The sequence below is a fragment of the Silurus meridionalis genome, chromosome 5, assembly GCF_014805685.1.
Source record: "Silurus meridionalis isolate SWU-2019-XX chromosome 5, ASM1480568v1, whole genome shotgun sequence".
Lineage (NCBI taxonomy): Eukaryota > Metazoa > Chordata > Actinopteri > Siluriformes > Siluridae > Silurus > Silurus meridionalis.
Window position 1 is genome coordinate 18,758,669 of NC_060888.1, and position 25,512 is coordinate 18,784,180.

Sequence of the window (25,512 nt, forward strand, 5' to 3'; positions counted from 1 at the left end):
TAATCTTTTAATAATAATCTAGTAATCTGAACTCAGAATTGGTTAAAAAAAACCTGGTGTTGTGAGGTGGCAATGTTAGCATTGAAGAACAAAAAACTGCCAAGAACATCAAAACATTTTCAAACAAGTTGATAAATGACTAATATAAGATAAAAAATAATCACTGGCAAAAAACACATTGATAAACCTTAGCATCAACATCACAACACTGAATCTGGTTAGTTTTACATTTTTCTATTTCAGCAATTATAAATGGATGTTTAGCACGAGACTTAGCATTTGTGTGGCTTGTCTTGTTTCTTGGGAACGTAGCTCATTTGATCACATAATAGCTTTCGAAATAGGGATTATGATGTAACTCACACATTGACAAATGTGGGCGTAAATAATTGCTGTGGATTCGCATAGACTTGAACGGAGGTATATAATATCGTGTTAATTAAGTGGTTGAAAAGGATTATTAATTACTCACTCAGGGAAAGAGAGCGCCAACTGCTTGGCAAATAGAGTTCACAGAAGCAAGGCACTGGATGGGTTGGCACTAAAAAGCCAACCCATTCCAGACACACCCAATTCTGGGATTGGCACGAACCACCCAAAACATATGACTCAATAGAATCAAGCAAATTATATCAGCCAAATAGACAGTGTGCCTATGAATCAAACAATGTCAAATATCTAAAACATATAGCTTCTGGGCCTGTGTGGTTAACAAATAATGCAGCAATTAGAGTAGTCGGAAAAAAGGGTTCACTTTTCTCTTCAAAGACTAAACCTGTTTATGTATTAGGAACAAAAGAAACCCATACAGGTCATGCAAAATAGTGAATCAGATTATTTGGGAGGTGAGAGCAATGCTAGCTAATATAAATAGCCTGGTACTGGTAGATTGTGAAACGCACTCAAGTCATATCTTATTTTGGCTCGAAAAAAACACTACCCACTCTTTATTGGATGGGTTCAATGATGTTGATCACAGGCTAGTCGAAGCCTGATTGGGATTGCCTTGAGATACGGTTGCCTTTGAACTCAAACATGTAGAAATCTGTAGAGAGACATTGTAATTAAATAGCACAGCTCAGGTTTAATTAATTTTGCAAGACTTTGAAAGTGAAGAAGAGATGAGAAAGTCTTGGATGTGTTAATATGTAAGTAAGGAAGTATGCATGCATGTCGTCTTTTGATACCATTAGGCAAATTGAGTATCCAGTATGTATAAGCCCTAAAGAAGTGAATCCAGAATAGCAATAGCAGGTCAGAGTGCTCTGCTCGAACCATGTGAGTTATACTTTATCCAAAACATTTTCTTCATGCCCTCAAAGTCTGCTGGCAAGAACAGATGCCCTAAAAAGGCCAAAATAACTCAGCAAAAATCTGCAGAACGTCTGACAGAATCTGAGATTAACAGAAAACACACTTTTTTCCCAATGGATTGCTTTTTTCACAATGCATAAATACTCACTCATTTGCTGATTGGTAATGGCAATGATTTCACATTTGCAACTTAGATGAATAAAAATGTGTGTTATGTTGTCAGACAGGATTTCCCATGTATTGTAAATTTTTAAATAGGGAAAGTTGGAAGGAAAGTAAGGTATGTTTCAAAACTGAGATATCTTAGGCTGATATGATCAACCTCCCTGTAGCTAGTTTAACCAGTTTCTAGCCAACATGAGTTTCTCATCATAACAAAACTTTCCATGTGTTATAACATTGACATCATGCAGCACAGGACCTGACTGTTAACAATTAAAGGTGTTAAAAAATGATGTATGATTTCATAATATGCATTACAATATATATTAGTGGTTAGACATGCTAGCATGCAATATTTGATAAAGATAGTTAAGGAGAAGATGAGGGGAATTGTTTTGTAGGGTCTGTTGAAGAAGGCTGCACAAGATTGAAAATCCCCAAATCCCTAATCCCAACCCTACTCAATGCCCATGGGACTGTGACCACAAGTTTCCAACCACACCCCATCTACACACTGCATCACTACAGTATATATTAGTATATTTCTGTCCTATATGTTTTTACTTTTGTACCTGTTGATCACTTTGTTGGACAGTACAGAGTAAAATTTCTTTAATTATATATTGTAATAAATAATAATTATACATTTTATAAAATAATGAGTAATTGTGTGTCCTATGCAAGTACTTTATTATTCAGCGTTAGCTTGTGAGTCATTTTAAAGGTGGCGCTCCACTAATTTGCACGCTTATACTGTATATGACAAGTCTAATCCTGCATGTTGAATGCATTCTTCTTTTCTCTCGAATATTGAAACTATTCATATCCGAATATGTTAAAGCCAAGCCCTGTGTCGTAATTTTTACATTTTGACCATAAGGACTAAAAAAGTAATATTGCCATTTCTATTCATATTCTATTCACATTTCCAAAGTGGAAAATATGACACAAATATGGCACAATCTGTAAAGTGCAAGATTGGTGCCCATTTTCCAAATTGTAAGCAGATTTGTTTGTCCTTAAGGAATGCCATGCCAAAAGAAACCCAACATTAAAGGTTCATGAATTAAAAATGCAAAAGGAAAGAAGAAAACTATTTGTCAAGCACATTTAGAACATATTAAAAGTATTTTTTTAATCTGATAATTAGGCTGTTTTTTTCTTAGATTTTGAGCCTGTTCTTTGAGGGAGTGTCGCCTCTGCATCGCCACTCTGCTTCTGATATTTGCCTAGCTCATTTGTGACCACCACACCATCGGGAGTGGCTGTCAGCCGTGTGGGTTACATAAGAGGTAGTGAATGACAGCGAGTGCCGAGTGGTGAGCCGTGGTTCGTTGCTTCTCTGCGTTAGTCCTATCTACTCACATTCAGGCAATGACATCTATTACGATAATGAGAGAGCCTGTCAGCAGCAGCCATCTCCCTTCATGCCGAGCATAGTCCAATGCTTACAATCACATCCTCCCAACCTTGACCTAAACACTAATGTGATCTGAGTGAGGTTTTTAACATGGCTAATGTAAATAACCTAATAATGAAATGGCTATGGCATAGATTTGTTGGTTGCATGTTTACACTTTTCCAAGATTAACCCTGACAAGTCTTGGCTTAGCCTAAAAGAAACATTGTGTCCTGTCTCTGTAAAGAGTGGGAGAAATGAATCATCCAGATATCACAGCTTGACTGGAGAGCTCCAAATAATGCTTCTCCACAAGCTTGTTGTTTGTAAGGCAGAGTACTGTATCACTACACACATACACTTTACATAGTACTGAAGCTTTCCAGTCAAAAAGTTACATTTTCTTTAAATTGATGTCCAGGTCACTGTTTGTGTGCTGCATTGCAGTCTGGCAAGTGAGTCTTTCCTTCTCCAAAACAGCCTTTTCTTGGTAAACAACTTTAAACTCTGTTTTGGTTTTGTGGCCCCTGATGGGTAATTACAGGAGCATTTTTGTTTTACAAAATGCCACTCTCACGCAATGGGCTGAGACCATATGACAAGCTGCTGTAAAAAAACAAAACAAAACAAAAAAAAAAAACCTGTGATTTTCTAGAGTGCATATTTTAATCCAAATGCAGGTGGTAAGCGGTAATTGCCAAACTGTGACAAACAACTGTTTTAACAAGTTGGTTTAATAAAACAATGCACCTGAATACATGAAATTTGAGCTGAATTACCATCACACCATCATGTATTTACACAAATTTGCATCTACAAAGATACTGTTTTCCACCTTGCATCTCTAGCTTAGCACTCTACCAAACTCAGTATACAGATTTTAACTGCATTCTTTCACAATTGTTTTGCGATAGTTTGAGAATTAAACTGCTTCACAGCGAAACAGAGCATGTTCTTCAAAACATGAGCAGAGATAGGTTTCCTATTGTCATATAAGGTGATAGCGCTACTGCTGCAACACAGGTCTTAAACAATTTCTTGCTCAGTGTTGTAACACTTTGCTACATTAATATGATGCAAGCAGCAAGATGGGAAAATAGAAGAACCTTTTTTTGTGCTTATGCTTATACTTGTATTCTATACATATATGCTCAAGAATGTCCAATCTATGTGTTTTATATATGATAATGATTATACATGATGATGATCTAAAATGTCCAGTTAGGTGCCTGAAATAAGATCAATAGCATAATAACAGTCTATGGCAAAAGTACCCACAATTTTCAATAATCCTTGCAGTGTTTGGGCATGTAAGAATTTGTCCTTTCCTTCGCACTCGTTTCTGCCATTGTGCTTTCAGCATCTAAGTGAGAATAACAGGGAAGGCTTTTTTAGTTAAGCAACCTTTTTGTGGCTAAACAGGAAACGATCAGTTTGTCCTGGAAACACCCTGTTTCATGTCTGTACCAATCTCATTCTGTGTTTTTAGCTTTTTTTTTTTATTTACATCCTTATTTTGTCTTCAAGTGTTAGACTTCACTAAATCCTCCAGCCTTAAGCCCTTTCTTGTAAGTTCAGATTTAGTTAAAATAACACCCCCCTCCCCCGATCCACCACCACTCCGGAGATAAAGTCTTCCTGAGCAGGTTGCTGTTTTACGAATGCACTGTGCCAAACTCAGTGGGTGATTTGATTGTCTTTAGGCCTTGTCCCAGGATGAATATGCTAAAAACAATATCAGAGCGAGTTTCTGTCTGAACCTCACCTTCTGTAAATTGTTCACTAAAACTGTTGTGCCATATCTGCTGTCATAGAGCAACACCAATTGCCATTTACCCAGTTTGTGGCAGCATTCTTTCCAGAGAGATGTCATAGAGCATATCATGAGTGAGATACAAGTCTGCCTGCTAACATAGCAGCTAATAGGCAAATGAGTCAGCAGAGCAAAGCAGTCTGAAAAACAAAGACGAGAAAAAGAACACATCTTACGAGTCCTGCCAAAGAAACCCATGAAGACTGCCAAAAAACCCAAGAGAATGGAGCCTGGAACGTGAAACATTCTGCTCTCCGCCTCATTTAAAGTGTTGAATGGGTTCCACAGAGCAGGGCTCTTTCAAGATTGACTATAGTTAAAAGTCTCACTTGTTGAGCGACTTCATTCACTTGCAATTTCCTAATCCTTAATTCACCCACAGCGTCCTAACCCTGAGAGTGTGCATTTAATGATCGTTTAATAGTATTTGTAGATAAAAAAAAAGAATAAAAAAAAATTAATTTAAAGTGATTAGCATAACGGTGTGCTAATGTGTGCACAATCTGCCATTCAAGCTATACTTTAAACATGATTTTGCATGAATGTCCTGACACGTTCATGCAACGTCAAACCAAACCTTGAACAATGAATTTATTGAAACTCGCATTTCAAACAATTAAGGTTGTTTAGCATCTGCTTCTTCTCTCTACTAATTCTGCATTCTCAGAGTCTGCTAGTGATTGGCTCATTAAACGGCATCCCATAAGCGTGCCATTCATTTGATGGAGCATTTTGTCCTTTGAGCAAATAACAAACAGCACTTTCATTTGCTGAATAATTCCAGTTTCCAAAGGGGCCTCCTATTCTTCTTAATAGTTGAGTTTTAGGTCTTTATCCCCTTTTGATAAATTGACAAACAAATGAATAATGAAATGTCCTCATAATATAAATGGCTGATCATTTCTTAAAAATTGCACTTGTAATCTGATTGGAATCTGGTTGAATGCCATAATAATTGTCCCAGGACTTCAACTCGGGACTTTAAATATTTCCCCTTACTGAAAGAACCTCCGTATCAACATTTAGAATGTTTTTAGTTGAATAACAGCAACCTTTCTAGAGGTTTTCAATCCCCAGAATTCGTTTACTTCAATTGTGGACATGGGAATGACTTTCACATCTGAGGCACTACAGCCCCAAAGCTTATTAACACCCGAGTCTGGACACATTTCTTTAGAGATTCCGTCATCACTCCATCTTGCCCCGTATGACACTTATGAAGGGCAAACGTGAATAACAGATTAAAGAATTTAAGTCTGTTCTATCAGCTGATCCAGTAATAAGAAGCTCATGATGTTCCATATGTCAGCATGTTCGTTCATGTGACGAGTGATGACTTTAATAGGGGATCGACATAGATTTCTTAATAATGGACAGTCATCGATTGGTAGAGTGTTGTCAGGACACAGCAAAGTATTTCAGAAAAGTTCTTCAAGCATGTATTGTATCAGAGGCAAAAATATTGCCTATAAGGGATCAAAATAGGCCTTATAGTTAATTAACCAGGTTGTGTTCTGTAGCAGATCTCTGGTGAAGCTTATTAATGCATACAGTGTCTCTAAAAGGCAACTCATTGAATCATAAATATAAAACATAAACATGACTACTTAAAATTTAATTTATAGCCATAAAACAACAATAGATGTTTAAGCAAAGTTAAACAATTGCTTCCATTCGTCACATTAGTGGCTCCTGACGCAGTATACGGGATACATTTAAATTGCTTTTGAATCTGTTAAATATGCAAATGTAGAGATTCTGGATGAAATAGCTTCAGGAAAATCATTAATCTTTAAATAAAAATCCGAAAAAAGAGTTTTTTATTGCTAAGAAAAAAAAAAAAAAAAAAAAATATATATATATATATATATATATATATATATATATATATATATATATATATATATATATATATATATATATATATATATATATATATATACAATGCATGTAATAAGTGGCCAGCAATACATAATCCAAGATTGCTGCATGTCTTCAAAGTAATACATTTTTATTAATAAATAAAAACACATCCAATGCACTGCTGTCTTCCCTTTCAATTAATGTTTTCTACAGTTTACCTAAAGAACTGGGAGTACTGCCAAGTACATTATCAGAGGAAACACAGCAGAACAACAGCTGTGAACACCCCCCCTCCCTGCCTCTTTCTCTTCCTCATTTTAAGAAAAAAAACGTTTTCCTCTTTCAGTGTTCTCTCTCTCTCTCTCTCTCTCTCTCTCTCTCTCTCTCTCTCTCACACACACACACACACACACACAGACAGGCAGACAGAAACACACACACAACATAAACGCGCACACAAACAGAGGCATGTACACACACACACCAACACCCACACACCCACGAACACACCTATTTTTGTCTGACAGTGACACAGCACGCCCTTCTCACGAAGTGTCTGGAGCTGGACTAATGTGTGTTAATGACAGTTCATGTTAGTGCTGCACCTATTTTCAGTTGAACACCTTAAGAAAATACTTCAAATGCATCCTTGATCCTATCTGTCACCACAATAAATATGCAGGTGCAGAAGAAAGTTTTTGAGTTTTTGTTGTTTTTGTGTTTTTTTTTCCACACCAGAAATATTATAACTATCAAAACAATCCACCACATCCCAAACACAGTGTTCAGGCGACTCTGTGTGCTGTGTGCTTTGGATGCACTTCACTCGAGCTGGAAACGACCAAACGGAGAATGCTCAGCAGCTTGAAAGTGCAGCGCCTTAACTGCCACTTCCAATCCCATGTCTCAGGGGATCTGTTTAATAATAGGGCTTTTTCTTTGCCTGCTTTCCTCTCTGTCCTCATGTGAGGGTCATGCAGAGGCTCGTCCTACGCTCTGTTTACTTCCTATGTTGCCAGGAAACTCCTAGTTACTGGGTTTGTATATGGTCCGAAGTACAGCTCTGATCAAGTGTGCCTAATCTGTAAGTATATACTGAAGCTGGATTGTTGACAGTCTTTTTTTTTTGGCATATAACAATCAAGGTTGCTGTACGAACAATCATATATATTATACATGATATGAATTGCAAATGGCATGAATGTGGCTTTGAGGGGAATCCCGTCACAATGTGGTGTGTAAAATGAGTAAAACAAAGCGGCGAGGAAAACACAGAATTGAGAGGTGCTGACAGGAATTGCATTTCGATCCCGGTAGTGCACAGATATACACCATGTGTGCATAAAGAGTGACAGCTGGATCAGGTGTGTGGGTTGTCGGCAGTCAACACCCTCTATCAGGAGAGCATGCGAAAGCCGAAAGGCTGGAGACAGTGCAAACAACGCTTTGCTGCAAGCAAACACACAGTTCAAGGCAATCTCTCCAGAGCCCCGGGGGTCATTCTGGATGTCAGCACATGAAGCCTAACACCTCTGCTCGTGCCAGGAATAGCAGAGAACCAGACAAGCACTAGAGCACTCGCACACATGTGAAAGGTGTGCTAATTACCTGGCTAGGCCAGACAGCAGCACACTCCTGTGCTTCAGGCTAGAGGAGCTTTACATGTTGACACAGTATCATGATCAGTACACACACAAAAAACCAACATGTTCGGTGGAATGACTAAACCTATTTAGTGGTTTAGGAACATAATTCGGCTGGTGCACGGGGTGAATCGGAGGAGTTTAAACACATGTGCTAGTGCAAAATGCTGTCAGCAGAGAGCTTGTTTTCATCTACACCTATCTGAAAGATTCACCTGATAGCTTTTGTTAGGCCGAAAACAAGAGTTCAAGAGCAGAATGGGGAAATATTTGTCCATTGTGCTGTTTTAGGAGAGGTGATACGTTATAATTTTTTTATGAAACAGAGAAGAGACTTTTGGCTGAGGTGTTTGTCTATATATATAGAAGACGAACACTACATTGGAACATTTTTTGGTGTGGCAAGTTGGAATTTAGACAATTTTGTTTGGTTCATTACAAACCCTCGTTAAGCTTACATCCAGTGTGTTAAAATGAGAACAAGACAATGGGTCTATTACAGCCACATTTGAGTGTGTGAGTAGTTATATACACTATACAGACACCTATATGGAAGTTTGTGTACCCCTGACCATAACATTGTATGTGCGATTTGAACATGTCATTTCACACTTTTGTTCCCATTTGCTGTTATAATAACCTCTACTCCTTAGGGAAGACATTCCACTTAATTTCTTTTGTGTTGTTTTGCAGATTTGTGCTCATTCCTAAACAATGAATAGTCAGTAAAGTCACATACCGATGTAATGAGGAGGTGCAGTCAGTGTTCCAATTTATCCCAAAGGTGTTCACAAGGATTGAAGTCAAGCTCTTTACCAGGCCATTCAAAGAGCTTTCGCTCCAATCCATGTAAACCATATCTTCATGGAGCTCGCATTATGCACAGGGGCATTGTCATACTGGAACAGTTTTGGCTACAGCATCCAGAGTCATCTGATACAATTGTGTTGCTCCAATTTTATCATTTGGGTTCAACCACATATAACTGGAAAATTCAGGTGTCCATTACTAGTGTCTCGCTCTCTCTGTCTCTGTCTCTCTCTTTTTTCTGTAATCTTTCTATGTGTAAAATTCTAAAATATTTACAGTTTTTCAGTGCTTTGTAACAGTCATAGAAAAAGCTCTACTTTTTAAAAAAAGATGACTTTAAATAGATAGCTCTTTAAAAATCAGGAGCAAATTCATTTATAGTATCAAATGTAACTAAAAATTGACAGAACAATTATTATTATTATTATTATTATTATTATTATTATTATTATTATTATTATTATTATAAATGAGCAATAAAACAAAAAAGCTATATCGTACATGTAATGAGGATGTCATAAAGCAGTTTGGATTTGTAACCTTACTGACCCTTTGCTATGCAGATACTTGCCTGCATAACACCACTTTAGTCTGAACTTTCTTCAAGTTGCCTGAAAGTTCCAGATTGTTCTGGAGATAAAAATTGACAGCTCGTTGGCTCCAAAGTACGTGTGCCTACGTGTGCAATTCTGACACATCAGCTACCTCCATCTCTTTTCTGCTTAGTTCACCCGTGCACTTCGCTCTGGTTGGATGAATGTGAAACGAGATGAGGTGTTTACATCACTGCTTTGTCCAACCTGCAAATATATATATATATTTATATATCACGTTTCAATTATAACGGATATGAATTAAGAACACAAGTGGTGCCTGTGCACAAATCTACAAATGCACACACTCATGCATGTGCATGCTAACATAACTATGCACACTTCTCACTAAAGCAAGCCTGCACTAGCGAAAAGCTGCTTTCATTTGGCTCTGGTCTGGCTTTTTCTTGGAATTCCTTTCTGCTTCAGATTTGGGTTTAAAGACAGAGAACATATGAAAAGGCAGTGATGAACAAACACACTATATCTGCCCTGCCTACAGCCTTGCATGCTAATTCTTAGCCTGAACATGTATCCATGAGCATTTTCACTCACTGGTTTCACAGATTATTGGATTTCCAAAACTTACTCTTTGTGTGCGAGTACTATATTGTCTGCGCAAACAATAAGCATCATTTTTAGTCCTGTGCTGTGTAAAGAATAAAGGATATACAATTGTGGAAAACAATTGTTATGGATTATACTGTTACAGACTCAAAGAGCACTAGCATTCTAAACACAAAAACACCATTATTTGTTTGCATCCACCTCATTCTAAACAATTCAATCCACCGTGTGGAGAGATAAAAACTAATGCAAGTAATAAAATCTCTGATGCGGCTAATTAGAGAGTGAATCAATCAGAAGTAGTTGCCAAAAAAGACACTTCCCTATCTTGGGGGCTTTCTTTTTTCCTCCTCTATTTTGCTGAGGTTAATTATCCTTTGTGCACACAGAGTGATGAATTCATTAACACCATAGTCTAGAGACACCACAGGATGAAATGTCGAATTTCAATACATTTACCCTCATTTTCAGGCCTCATTGCCTGCAACAAACAAAGCAACTCTCTGCCAGACAGTGTACCTGAGCAAATAAATGAGACACAGCAGGTGTAAGCCTGGCTCTGCTCGCAGGAATGGCGTTCTCTAATGAGTTGATTTGGGCACCAAATCTATGCCGTGCTGCCGATGCTATTCGATCCACATGAGAGTGGATTCTCGGAAGAGTCGCATGCTTTCATCTTTCACTGTTTCCTTCTACTAGGGGCCAAAAGAACACTGCTGGTTTTCAAGACAGGAAAGGCAGTGGGCTTGTGATCACCCAAACAATAACCCCTAGACATAAAACAAAAAACTTGTCTGTGAATTTGCAATAGTTCAGCTGGCAGCTTTCATCAAAACTTGAATCTTATAGCCACCAATAAGATTATGGCAAATGTAAAACTAATAGGACAGCATTCCTGGATCATGCTGCTTGACAACATTAAGAAAATGTAGGTCTAGTGTTAGGGCATACTAATCATATTGCTTGACATGGAGAATGCCTGCTATATCAGGGTATATAAGGTTGTAGAGTTTGAAATGATAATTCCTTTAGTTACTTTAATACAGTATAACTTGTAATGTTTAACAACCAGTGAAACAGCACAGTGTAAACCCAATTAAAAAAAAAGACATTTCAGTAGCCTTGTTGCTGAACCCACATAGCAGCTGATGGATACTATAAATATGTTCTGCCATGGATTATTGTATGTTCTGTCCATGCATGTTTTATGATTGTGTTAAGAAAGAAAGGCCTGCTGCAGGAGCGACCGTTGGGTTTACAGTTTCCTCAGGCACTACAGATGAGGCTGGTTACATAAACCTAGCGTGACAGTGGAGCCCACTTACTTGAAAAGCAGCAGAAGCCCACAGGAGGCCGTTGTGTAACAAGAAACACGGATTAGTGCAGTCGCTGAACGGTCATGCGTGGGAAAGCCATTCCGACATTTCTTCGCCTCTGCAGGAACCCATGAATTATTAATTGTACCCATTTGCAGAGGCACGGCCACTGCTGCACAGCTGCGCTCACATCTGGAATGCTGTGTCTGTATACCTGAACAGTCAACGCTATTTTTTCAGCAGGAAAATATTTTAGTGGGATCCAGTAGTCTCCTCAAAAACATTGTGTCCTTCAAACACAAAGCATCTCACTGTAAGCAGAGCTGCTGCTGTTGGAGTTGACTATAATGCCTGGCATTATTGCCTGTTCATAAGCACACCAGTTCAACAATTCAATAAAAGTCTTCTTTCAGACACATTACTGTAAATGGGACGCTCACTACTTATCAGAACAAAGTCACACTGGGCTGTGAAGCATAACTTGCTCTGGGACACTAGGAAGATTGTGATCACGGAGATAGAGGCTAATCAGATTGGAAAAGCTCAGAGCGGAGCTTCTTCGTGCGATTTTTGTTCTGGCTTTAAGCCTACGGAAAAATCCTTTTACTAAAGATGTGACAATGACGCAAAACTGTAGAGGCGTGCTTTCTGTTTTTTTTTTTACCTGGCATTTGCATGGGAAGACTGGGTTGAAAAATAAAAACAACAACATGACAAAACACACACTGGAGTGTACTGTAGAATTTTTTATTCATTTTGATATATACAGTATATAAAAGAAGCCAGGAAGTCATACAAGCAAAGATACAAAGATGAACAAAGATAACTATATATAGAAAAAAATCAACATTTATTTACATTGTTCACTTGAATAGCTAATCACATGGATTTAGATACATGCATGTTTGATTTTGGTCATACCAGAAAATATATGTTCTTTGAACACCAGCTACAATCATTTAGAGTTTACTGGGAACACACCCAAGCTAGGCTAAACACTCAAATATATGATTATGCACTCAACATAAACTTGCTTCAGAGATGTATTTTTTGTAATCATAAAAATCCTCTTTTGAAAAGAAGTGATTGTGGGTTTGGCTTTTAAATATGACAGAAGAGGAGCTTTTCAGGCTTAAGTTAAACCCAAATACAGATTCACATATTGTAAGGTGACATGATAACAATAGTGTTTGCACTTCGATCTGAGAATCCATGGAATTCAAAACATGTGAATTAAACACACCCTAGTGAAATGACTTGTACTACCTGCCTGTTAACACGTGCAAGAAAAATCTCCTATTGCAGTGTTTGTTATATCAGCAATAAGGTGAGACCAAACATAAGCTAGAAATGGGATTCCCCAGCCGGTAATGTCTAGAGATTTGGTTTATGTTTTTCATACTGCATCTCCACTGGGACAGAGAACTGGCTGGATCCCAATTCTCCACATGAAACCTTGTGTTCTGTAATAACTAGAACTAAGAACTGCTAAGATCTTGATTAGAACTAGAGGAAAATAAATGCCTTATTGGTGCATCCTAATACAAAATATAAAAAAAACATGACATCCCACTGATTAAAGCAAAACCTTGTCATGCGAAACTAAACGGAACTAAATCTTTCTATATCATTCTAACAAGTAACTGGTTCCCCTTTTACATGGCCGAAAGCTAAGGGATCAAAATTCTGCTGTGTCTGTTGGTGGTTAGGATGGTACACGTTCGCTTTTCTGTTCATCACATTCATATAAGTATCTGAAAGAGGGCAGATAGCACTTTCTTGAGGTGTGTAGTGTTGTGCTGGGGCACATCATGAGCAGCAATTTAAAAAAAGGTGGGTGGATGGCTTCACGTGTCTCAGAGAAAGCATTAATTAAAGCATTTATGAAATGGTGTAGTATGATAACATTTCTGCTGGAAGAAAGAAAGAAAGAAAGAAAGAAAGAAGGGCTATTTTGGATAGTTAAATGGCTCTGTTCGGAATTGTTTGTGAATAGGAAACAGTAGTGTAACGTTCTACATATAACCTTTAAAGCTTCCCCTACAGACACCAATTATAGAAGATTCAAGTGTGCTTTATTTTTTAATATTTTTTTGTAAGAGCTTAGAGCTAAAAGTCTACAACAAACCTCTTTAGTGGTAATGATGCATTAAGCTGTCAGATACTTGTGTGCTTTATGTAAAACAGGTATAAGACGTAACTCCTTAGATGTATTTTTATGATACTTATGATGATCATACTATATTTTTCTTACACCGCACATCCTGTATATGTTTATTGTTAATTTAGCAGAAAAATATTCTTATGGTAGGTAAAGCCATATAAACCATAAATATATAGTTCTTTCAAATACAACCTTATATTCATGTTCTTTGCAACATTAAATTATGGTATTTCTTTTACAGCCTTGCCAATCCTCTAATCTTATCACATGATCAGCATACAGAATTACCTTAGCATACAAAGAACCTTGTTTGTTCTGACTGATGGTCATGCAGCGACATATGGAGCACATGCTCAAGGCCAGATGAAGCTGCTTTGTGAACAATGTAATGTTTACAATGCACACTACATCATACTACTTATTGCAATATAAAATATCAATGGAACTGTTTGTACATTTTTTGCAAAGTCTAGAATCTGGCAACCTTCATGCTTTTATCTGTGAACAGGTCAAGCAAATAAAAAAAAAACATCTTTGTGATACTGATAACACCACAACAATTTTTTTTTTTGTTTAGGTGGCTGGAATATTTGATTATAGAATTTGATTATGATGAAGCTCTTATGGCCCATCCCAATCAAACTAATAACTATATTCAATAGACAGTACCTGTTTGCACATGTTTGGGCACTCTCCATTAAATTCTGCACATGTAGAACTATATTGGGCTCAGCAACAACCTTCTTTATTATTTATTATTGAGCTTTTTTTTTTCTCTGCCTGCATTTCACCTATTCATCTGTAACAATGCTGTCTGGGGGCTGAGTTGAACATTAGACTTGCAAAAGTGGAAAAGCGTCATCTCGACACCTCGAAGAATGGTGTAATTATATAGCGTGAAAAAAGAGTAAACAGCTAAGATTTATGGACACTTCAAGATAGGTGTGATGATAACTTCTCTCAAAGAAAAAAAAAGAAAAGAAAAAAAACCCACAATACAAGGCATTGCATCAGACAAGTATCAGCTTCCTAAGTGCAGGAAATAAGGGCAAATTTGAACACATTAACTCTGTGACCTGTTGTGACCTTGTCTTATAATCCCCTGGTCGATAATTGTTATTAGCTTGACACCCGATCGTAGAGTTCACTGATTGCGCATGTCCAAAAGCATTCCGAATAACGTTTGTGATACATCACAATAAGAAGTAGAGCAAGGAGAGAAAGCATCAGCTGTTGATCTTCTCTCCTCCCATTCAACTACGACAATGGGACGCTTTCACTCATTTCCAGACTGTTCCAAAGATCCTGCACAATAGTGCCAGAGCCTGGCACCAAATATCTTGCAAAATTCAACAACACGCACGTAGCCATGAACTACAAGCCCCCTTTCTCACCTAGCCTATTCAACAGGAGGGACAGGCGGTAAGTGGCCATTCCTGGTGACAGTTGACTGATTGGTGGTGTAGGTGTTCGGTGAAAGTGAATAACTGAGTGCTCGTAATTAACAAATGTATTACCTGTCTAACCTCATTGCTGAAATTTGTGACTGACTGATCATGAGTTAATTAACCTTTTTTTTAATAATAATATGTGGATTATAAATGGGTTTGGCAGTTAAGGGGAGCTTGTTGGAGTACTAATCCAATGATTTTCACTAATCAGTAAGCTTATTCAGCAAATGCTGTAGTACAAATATAAACTACAATTTGGTTTTAATGTTGGGATGGCTCAATTAAAAAATGTCACAATAGTTCTACAGGATAGAGATTTTAATAAGGGTTCAAAATGACACCTCAATATCAGAACATCTATATCAGCATTTCTAAGATACAACAATACAAACTATAGCTTCATTTCAGGATTGAGCTTTTTTTAAAAATCCAGTAATAGCGCTACATAGTCAGTTGAACCGTATTCTTTAATGTTGCACTGCATCACAGAGCATTTGTGTATTGGAGTGAGTTGGAGACATCTCCACTGTCCCATGGTGACAGGACAGGGAAACACTCTACTCTGTTTCACTTCCATTTAAGCTTTACAAAGTGTCTTATTATGCAACCATGCCAATAAAGCTAAGAAGGTGTTAGTATAGTAGGGCTCAAATGTTGTTTATTACATATATTTTAAGCTAATACACAATTTTATTGAGTTGTAAAGACTTAAACATGGAATTAATATCTATTTTTATGAGCAGTTTTGTATATATAAAAGACGGTGTGTAAGTAGGCTATTTTTGAGTGATTACAGCTAAAGGTGTATGTCAGAAAACATTGAAATGAATTAAAAAATATATTTGAAGAAATGTATTTTTAAATAAATTCGATAAAATCAAATAAAAACCTGCACACATTTGTATAGGGCCTCCAACAATCAGGAAACCATTTTTTCTCTTTAAAATAAATAATACTACTAAATCACAGGCAGGTACATGAACAAACTAAAAATGACCAAAATTTAGCCACAGCAACATCCCAAGCCTGCAACTGTATCAAAACCATATTGAAAAAGCTGAGTATTTTATCCCAGCACTTCTCATGACTGTTTGGGTTCCTCCAGGTTTTTCAGTTTCCTACCACAAAAATGCCAGGAGGTTGATTGAATTGCCTATATTGCTTCTAAGTGTAAATGAATACGTGAGAGCGTGCGTTTGTTTGGTAACCTGGACTGGACTGGTGTCCCAGACAAGCTTTTTCCTCACACACCCAGTGCTCCACCACGACCCTCACCAGTATAAAGAGGTTACTGTACGTGAGTGAGTGCATTAGGAAAAAGAAAAATGGAAAACACTCTGTAAACTTTCCAGCCCTGATGTATGTAATGGTATATACACAAAGCAGCAGCTGTTAGAGGGCTGTCTCAGCACATGACTGAACCACAGCACAGTGAGTTCTGTAATTATGAAACCATCACGATCTGCGTTTTTTGTATTTATGCATATGAAGTGAATAAAAAGTACACCAATCCCTGTGAAGTAGGTTACATAATGTTGAGCTCACCACTAACTAAGAAGATTTGTTCCTTGCCTCCTGCAGGGCTGCCACCATGATGCAGATCCTTACATCTCTTCACATTTTATACGCTACACTGTCGTCAGCCCTCACCAATTAGCTTGACTGTAGCACTGTTGGTGTCCACAGGCTGGGAAAGGAGCTGCAAACATATCCCTGCTGCTTTAAATCCAACCTAGCATCCTGACATACACAGCTTCGAATTAAACATGACAGCCAGTTCACATTGCCACTAATGGGCCCTAAGGATATATCTGTTTATTCTCTATAAATAGAATGAGTGCTGGGTTCTTACCTTTCTTACTGTTCCACTGGGTTAATTAATCGATTTGATAATTAATAGAAAATGTAGACAAATTGTACCTCTAGGAATTAAGCTGCAATCAGATCAGGTGTTACTTTGGTTAGATGCATTAGTCCAAAAGAGTAACATTGATTTTCTTTCTCTTAATAGAGCCTCTTGTATAAAATAATCCAATGCAATAATGATTCATGTGTTTATCTTCAGTAAACCGCTTTATGTTGGTCAGAATCGAGGTGGGTCAGGAGCTTATACTGGGAACACTGGTAGGAGAGTTGGAGGTACACCCTAGATGTGATGCCAGTTCATTGCAGGGCATCATACACATGCACCTCCATGCAATCATTCATACCAAATGTAATTTAAATTACCCCAATTCACCTACATGTATGAGTTTATTAAAGGTGGGAGGAAACCCAGGGACACCAAGGAAACCAATGAGGAGAACATGAAGTAAAACTCAATGTTCCATAAAGGCAACAGTGCTAGAAGCATTTATTATTTAATATATCTGAAAATATACCTGTTTAAATAACAGACCAACAATATTAAAAAGCAAAGCAATTTCTGTTGTCTGACTCTATGAACTTGCAAGTGAAGGAATGTTTAATGCCATTGCCACAGGCAGAACTGAGGGTAAATCGTTAATCTCATGCATCATTGCACATAGGAAATGATCCAGCCCAGTACTCAGAAACATCCACATACAAAGCTAATAAATTACATTTACTTTATCTTGATTGCCTTCTGATGAAATTAGGTTTAAAGTTTTATCTCGTATGTAAATGCCACAATTTTATGGAGTCAAGACCTTACAAGGAAACTATTTATTCAAGGTGGCATGAATCAACTAATTGTTGTCTTCTATATCTTTAAAACCCAACCTACTGACGTCAAAATCTAGATTCTTTTCAAATATGTCATCGCTGATACAATATGGTTAAAGTGTTTAACAGGGGCAATTTCTGTAGTTTACAGCACATTTTAGAACTCTTCCTCAATCTGGTGTGTGTAATGAATAACCACAACAGAATCATTTGCTTTCTATTTAATTGTCCTCAATCATGCAAGGAGTCAGTCAATTTTAGACTTAGACTTAGATATGCTTTATTTTTAGTCTGTTTAATGCAGTGAAAATATCACAGATCTTTGCACAATGGGAACAGACATAAAAATGTAACTCCACAGGCTACTTGAAATACAGATTTACATTTTCTGGTCACTGTCGTTTACCAGAATAAGGACTTCATGGACTACAAATCTAGATGATGTAATCTAGATAATTAACCCTAAACTTTTTCCAGAAATGGAAAGGGAAAATATGTTTCTAAAGATCACTTTTGCAAAGTACTTGTATTCGTAACTTGGTTGGGAGCTTGTATTTGTAAGAGTGGGTTAATTGTGACACACATACACTCTGTACAAAGCCTAGGCATGTCTTTTTAGAGTTTGTACAGACTATATGGCGTAGGTTTACTTCCTCACAAGACATGATAATGACAATTTGACCAGAACTGTACTGAGGGCCTATTGTGTGCTTCGTCCATAACACAAGATTTAGTTGTTGATTAATATTCCTCTATTACATTTTGTTATTAGTTTTTGACATTACCTTTATCCAAAATGGTTTAGGCAGAAATGTAGGCAGAGTCTCAAGCTAATCATTTAGGACCATTGCACAATTGCTGCAGAATGGCAGATGTTTTCCACAGACTGACCAAAAAGGCCAAGTGCAAACCAGTTGTTGGAAGGACAAAAAGAGCCACAAGAAAACAGATGGGACTAAAAGCAGCCAAAGTACAAATGGTACAATCCTGATACATAATAACACACTCTAATAACTCGGTTAGTGTAATATAAGTGTCCGTGTCAAAATAACAGACAGGGACATGTTTATTTAGAGAGTAAAGTACATGGCAACAGGAAGGGAACGCACGTAAACCAAGAGAGGGGAAAGAGAGAGAGAGAGAGAGAGAGAGAGAGAGAGAGAGAGAGAGAGAAGGTGTGTGTGTGTGTGTGTGTGTGTGTGTGTGTATAGTTAAGTTGAATACATTTTCAGCTATATAGGATAGCTTAGTGGTTGAGATGTTGGACCTCTGGTCAGAAGGTCATGAGTTCAAATAACAGTACCACTAAGCTGTCACTGCTGGGCCCTTGAGCAAGGCCCTTAACCCTCAACTGCTCAGTGAGTGAGATATTTGTAAGACTATCTAGATAAGAGCGTCTGCCAAATTTGGTAAATGCAAGTTAAGCATCAGGCAATTAGACACTTGTGTCTTACTTTCTGTTTATACATTGTGTTTGTATATCATACCTGCAAAGGTGCATGCAGTGTCCCCCTTTTTTGAGTCCCTTTTTTATTCATTACACTATGGCCTGTAGACAGTGTTGATGCTAATAATGCTGATGAAAATTATGATAATTTTAAATATAGACTATATTCATAGTTCCAGGCCTTAATTACTTGCAATAGATCTGTTTGTTTTGGTGTATTTCATTTCTGAGTGTACCTGCCTGTAGTTTTCTCTAAAGCCACTAGATGTGGATAATGAGTCAATAAACAGTCAACAAGCAGGGAGAAGAGGGAAACCCTGACTGAACAAAGAAAATACTTGCAAAGTGCATTCGCGGAAAGAATAGTGAAATATTGAATATAAATCTTATCCAATTGAAGTCTAACTTTTGAGTGAATTCTGTAGGATATATGGTGATATAAATGAGAAAAGTATATAGAAAATATATAAAACAGAAAAGTTGAAGATCGGGGAAATGTGTGTGTGTGTGTGTGTGTGTGTGTGTGTGTGTGTGTGTAAAGCACGCCGGTGTGGAGTTGTTTGTGGTTTGATGGACTTGTTTGTGACCCGTGGCTTCGGGCTGCCTGTGGTGTTCCTAGCATGAGTTCAGGGAGGGTTCAAAAACCCGCCAGGCTCATTTGCATAAAATATTCGCGCGTCCTTCCTGACGTCATACTGCCGCGTATAAAAGCAATCTGCAGCAGAAATAGCAGCACTCTGCCGACGGCGTTTCTCTGAAACAGATCCGAGTAGAAGTAGAGCCCGGCTTTTATTTTACTTTCATTCCGGGAAAAGCGGACACAAAACAACACAGCAAACAAACACAACTTTTAAACAAACGAGAAACTTCACCTAGTGTACGGACAAAAGCTGCAAACGTGGCGACAAACATCATTCACAGCGGCCTGATTTTGAACATGAGCGCGGAGATGTTCAAAACGCCAATGGAAGTGGCTGTGTATCAGCTGCACAACTTCTCTATCTCCTTCTTCTCGTCGTTTTTGGAAGGGGATGTTGTATCTGTCAAACTTGACAACAGGTGAATACATGCCTTTAAATTGTTGTGGATAGGACAATAGTGGAGAGTTTTAATCTCAACCGAGTTTAGATTATTTACAAAAACTTAAACATCTGGAATCTGCAGCTGCCGACATAAAGTGAAAGCTCTTTGTTTGCTCTTTTTGCTGCCTTGTTTCTTTAGTTTTGAATTGCAGAACACTGATCATTTACAGCCTTTTGCTTATTTACACCCATAATACCAAACTTCAGTCTGTGTTTACCCCTGAGAACTGAGTACTAATGATTTTTCTTGCTTTTTGTTTGTTTCCAGTGCCTCTGGTGCTAGCGTTGTGGCCATAGACAACAAGATCGAGCAAGCAATGGTAAGGAATTCCCCAAAGAAGCATGAGTGCAAAATAATACCTTTCCCAGGCTTGACCATGAAAACAATGCATGCAATCTATTATGTGAGACTAAAGCACTGATGCAGACTGCAGATATTACCACACACACACACACACACACACACACACACACAAACACACAAACACTAACCATCATATGGTCGCGTACCTCAAACAAGACAACTGTATAAGAAACTGACCTTCTTCTATGCTTGCATTTATTTATTCAACCAAAAGTTCTTTTGTATAAAGTTATGAATTGCACAGGAAGGCTAAAAACTTAATTTTCTTCTCTCTTTTAATAATTTTTTGACCAGGATCTTGTGAAGAACCACCTAATGTATGCAGTCAGGGAGGAAGTGGAAATCTTGAAAGAGCAGATCAAGGAGCTGGCTGAAAAGAACAACCAGCTGGAGCGTGAGAACAGCCTGCTGAAGAACTTGGCGAGCCCGGAGCAGCTGGAGAAGTTCCAGTCACGTCTTCCATCCGAGTCCCTGCTTCCGCTGGAAACACAGGGGATGGAGATGTCCGAACAGCGCAGCCAGTACAAAGGATCGGCTGTATAAGTGGCTCTGCATTGGGGCGGGCAGAGTCACGGCTCCCACCTGAAATGGACCTCACGAGTTGTCGTCGTTGTTGATGAGCAGCTTCCACATGAAGCTGGCTGTACAGACGGGGGTTTAAAAAAAAAAAAAAAAAAAGAACCCAAAAATCCGACCCAAATGAAAGCCTCCGACGTTCCCAGTGGCCTTTACCTCTTCTGTAATATCCGACAATCTCTTCGGACTTCTGCAGGAAAAGAGAGAGTAATGTAGGTTACAGTACGACCAGACCACCGGCCGCGTGGAAGTGGAACCCGGCCCAGCTTTTCTCTCGTTGCCGCTGAAGGCGAGAGGGGCTTGTCTGATGACAGTGCTGGTCCTAAAAAAAAGCACCAAGGGGATGTTTCCTCAGGGACTTGCTTTCAGAGTCACAAGAGCCCTACAATAAGTGGAGTTCTCAATGCTACAAGCTACCTGGGATTGCACAAGCCTATTGACTGTGCTTAAGACTCATAAGCTCACATTAGTGCCCTCACATGCACACATCCACAAGAGCTTATGTAGTTGAGCTGGACATTTTGGTCCATGCTATTACATTGGTGATTTGATTTGATTTTTTTTTAAATCACATGCTTCATGAGAATCTTGTGTTCTTTGCTGATGGGGCTTGCTGCTTGTAAGGGATGTTCTGCTTTGTTTTTTCTTTAGAAACTGAACAAAATCAACTCCTGTAAACTGTTGATTCTTTTGTGGAGGTAGTGATGTGTATAAAATTTGCTTAGTTCTGTAAATTAGCACACCATACAAAGTGATGAAATGATTGAGTGGAGCAGCATCTGCCTTTGCATGTTGCAGCTCCTTAAAAATGCCAATTTGCTCACTGGCCAGACTTGTTTGTGTGTGTCTGAAGAAGACTACATGCTCTTGAGCTAACATTTCTAACTACCAAAGACTTACTTCATTCATACTCATGTCACTCATGACCGTGTCATGTGGCGATTGTATTTTTTATTTTTTTTTTTTATTTTACATTTTTGATTTTCTGTCTACTTTGAGAAAACATGAGTGTTGTTGCTTTTTCTGTGTCCATTGAACAATGTTTTTAATAATGTATGGATACAAAATGCACATAGCAATAAACCTTATGTTTACACTAAATCTTTTCTGACTCGGATGCATTTACTTAAAACTAACGATAGTAGCTAATTTACAGCAATAGATTTGAGAACATCTTCAGATATAGTGTAACATGGACGTGCAACATTTTGAGGTCACAAATAACAGATTCATACATGTTTCATAATTAACGTGTTCAATTATGTAGTTAAAAGGCAATCTGGCATGTCGATTGGTAAAAAGGTAAAAAGTTTTAATGACCTCAAACAAAACCACATCAAATAGACTAATATGAAAATTGAGCATAATTTTCCTCCATGACCTTTTTACACACTTCTTGCACATCATGATTCAGGTAAATACTGTATATTTACCTACCATTTCAGGCTCCTGTTGAGCACATTATGCAATGTACTTATGACTTGAGATAAGATTTAGAAATTTTAAGTTGATAAGTATATCAACATCTGAAACTGGTGGAAGCTGCTTGCCATCAGTTACTCAGCAGATTTTGGAGGAAATCAGCCTTAAGCTTCTGATATGACCTCTAGCGTGCAAGAGTTGCACGCTGCTCGGGTCAAAGCAGAGAAAATCTCAACACTGGCACATTTAGTAAAACTGGAGCAGTGTTTGGTTCCCAGATGGCAAGCTTCCAAGTACAAAATCCGAGCTCAACATTTCAGTGTGATTCCTTACAAGGTTCACAATCCGAAAAAGGGGATTATATGAAGGTTATTCAGTTCGGATCAGCTATCTCTCGAGGAATGTGTGCTGGGTCAAACTTTTCATGCATGCAGACTTCAAAAGGCTTCTTGTCTGTTCGTGTTAGGTTCAATTTGCTCTGAAACCAAACCAATAGTACCTAAGTGTTTCAAATATCATGACTTGATATAGATGAGCATCGAAATAGAGCAAAATGGAAATCGTATTCTTGATTGTTCGCTTTGTAAACCAAATCATCTCGAGCCGTATGTGCATCTTCTGTTTTATTTTATAAATAAAAGCGAAATCCCAAACTGAGATTGGAACAAAAACGTCCTCTCCACAATTCCTTTGGTTGGAATGTGAGTGCTGTTTTGGTGTGGCTGATGGCTTTCGGCCTGCGTGCTGTACTTAAGCTTGAGCCAAGAAATTAAAAAGAGCAGCTTTTATGCAACTCTGTTATGTAACTCTCCAACATCTGGATGAGTATGAAGCTGAGAGCTGATCTGTATATCAGTACTAGACATACTGTCGTCTGCCTTGCATGCAAGTCAAGAACTTTTTGCTGTTAGGCCGTCTAAATAGCTGTAACAGACTTAACGGTGATAGCGCCTTGTCCTGGGAAGAGAGACGAGAGGTTTTTTTGTATGAATGTGTTGTTTTATATTCCCTGCAGTATGTGTGAAATAGGCTAAAATGATGATTAAATTGTTAGCATGTAATACATTTTGAGTGATAAACCATCCACCAGTGCACCAAGTTCACCAGCGCAGTTTATACACTATAGTCAGGTTTGCTATAATTTATATTTGTCTTTTGCCTAAATATAGTCCTGTAGAAGTGGGACGGCTCACCGCAGTGTAATGCTTGACATCAGCACAATGTGGAAAATGATGGGTGGTAAAGAATGCATGAAGCTTCTTAGATCCTTTATGCTTGGTTCAGGCAGGTGCATCCTGTATTAAAAGCAAAACAAAACACAGTTTTTACATCAGGAAGGGCCTGAGTGTATACATTGTACATATCATTAGGCTTTGGCTCACATCCCATCTCATGAAAAGCTTGTTTTTGTTTGTTTCTTTTTTTTTTATTGCACAGTGGCTTTAAGCAAGCGCTATACATGCTGGATATATAGAGACTTGCGTGAAAAATTGTGGAAAAGCATCAAATAAATCTTGCAGTGCATTAAAGTAAGACCGTGCAAGGTTGCGAGTACTATGCTGTGCAAAACATTAAGGGTCAGGCGAATCCTTCACTATTTAGAGTTCAACAAAACACAGCCCATTTCTACCTAAGTGGCACGTAAATCCTAACTACAAACACACAGCCCTGTATTATCCACATCCGCCGGCCCTCATTTCTGCCTTCCCGTGACTTTCATACACCTTCATGTACGATTCACACGGCTGGTAACATTCATAAATCCGCTATCTGTAAGCAGACATTTAATATTAAACGTCATCCTTTTATTTTAGGCTTATAAAGCTTCAGCAGATTACTTTATTCACCTTGTGAAAACTATTCAAAGTGCCCTTTCCAATATTTCAATATACTGTTTGTAAATGCAGTTCCTTGTAACTTAGATAGCACTCAAGTGGTTGTCCTTGCAAACAAACTATGAATATGATATAATGAAAGTAAGACCTTATGTATTAGTATGATTTATGCACTTAGCTCGAGAACTGGCTTTAATAGATTTTTAGCAAGGGAGGGTTTTTAGAAAAAAATTCCAGCTAGGCTATTTTAACCAGCTTCATATATTAAAGAAGGAACTAGTATTTGTATTAATAGTGACAATAACATGCACACACGCACACACACACACACACACACACACACACACACACACACATAACTCACGCACGCACTCAATAAATAGCGATACCTAGCTAGTTACAAAATAAATAAACCAAATTACACTCTATAAATGTAATAATTGTAATAGTAAAATTATAAAAAAAATAGTAAAACAAACATAAAGAAAACAACATAATGCAGCACTCACAGATCCTTTATAGTAATACGATTAGTCTACACGCTTGCTGTAAATTTGTTCCCACACTGTTAAAGAGAGGTAAAGCTTGAGACAGGAGGTCAACAGTAAAAAGATAAGCCACATGATTCCTGGTTTAAAAAGTGCTTTCTGGCACAACTTCTGGAAATAATTGAGCATGTATAATTTTTAAAACTATTTAAATTCTACCAGTCATCCAGTATTTTATTTTAGGACTAAAGCTTGAGACATCACAGAGTGTACATTATGCTTGGAGTGCTGTGCTGTTCTCTGTTTCATGGCCAGGTGTTTCTCAGTGCAGAAATATATTTACACATTTGCTGCACTGCACTTAGAAAATGCTGTGAAACGTCATTAGGGAAGCTGTGTTTTTTTTTATGCGATAGTGCCACCTTTTCATATATTTTCCAAAACTATTAGTATACATGTAACCACCACAGGATGTGTCTTCCGACATGGTTGTTTAAGAAATGAAAAGCTACTCACTA

The 25,512-nt window shown here is 37.9% G+C and overlaps 1 protein-coding gene across 2 annotated transcripts in view; it reads left to right on the forward strand.

Moving 5' to 3' along the window:
* Window positions 1–22,350, forward strand: part of tsc22d3 (TSC22 domain family, member 3) — a 29,554-nt gene extending 7,204 nt beyond the window's left edge. Inside the window, exons 1-3 of one of the 2 annotated variants that reach the window (XM_046849032.1) lie at window positions 19,827–20,286; window positions 20,578–20,629; window positions 20,968–22,350. In XM_046849032.1, coding sequence (XP_046704988.1) covers window positions 20,165–20,286; window positions 20,578–20,629; window positions 20,968–21,216 — 423 coding nt within the window. In that variant the 5' untranslated portion in view covers window positions 19,827–20,164 and the 3' untranslated portion in view covers window positions 21,217–22,350. Of the gene's footprint in view, window positions 1–19,826; window positions 20,287–20,577; window positions 20,630–20,967 lie in introns of those variants that run through there. The other variant, XM_046849031.1, reaches the window with a different exon arrangement.
* Window positions 22,351–25,512: the final 3,162 nt, after the last annotated feature.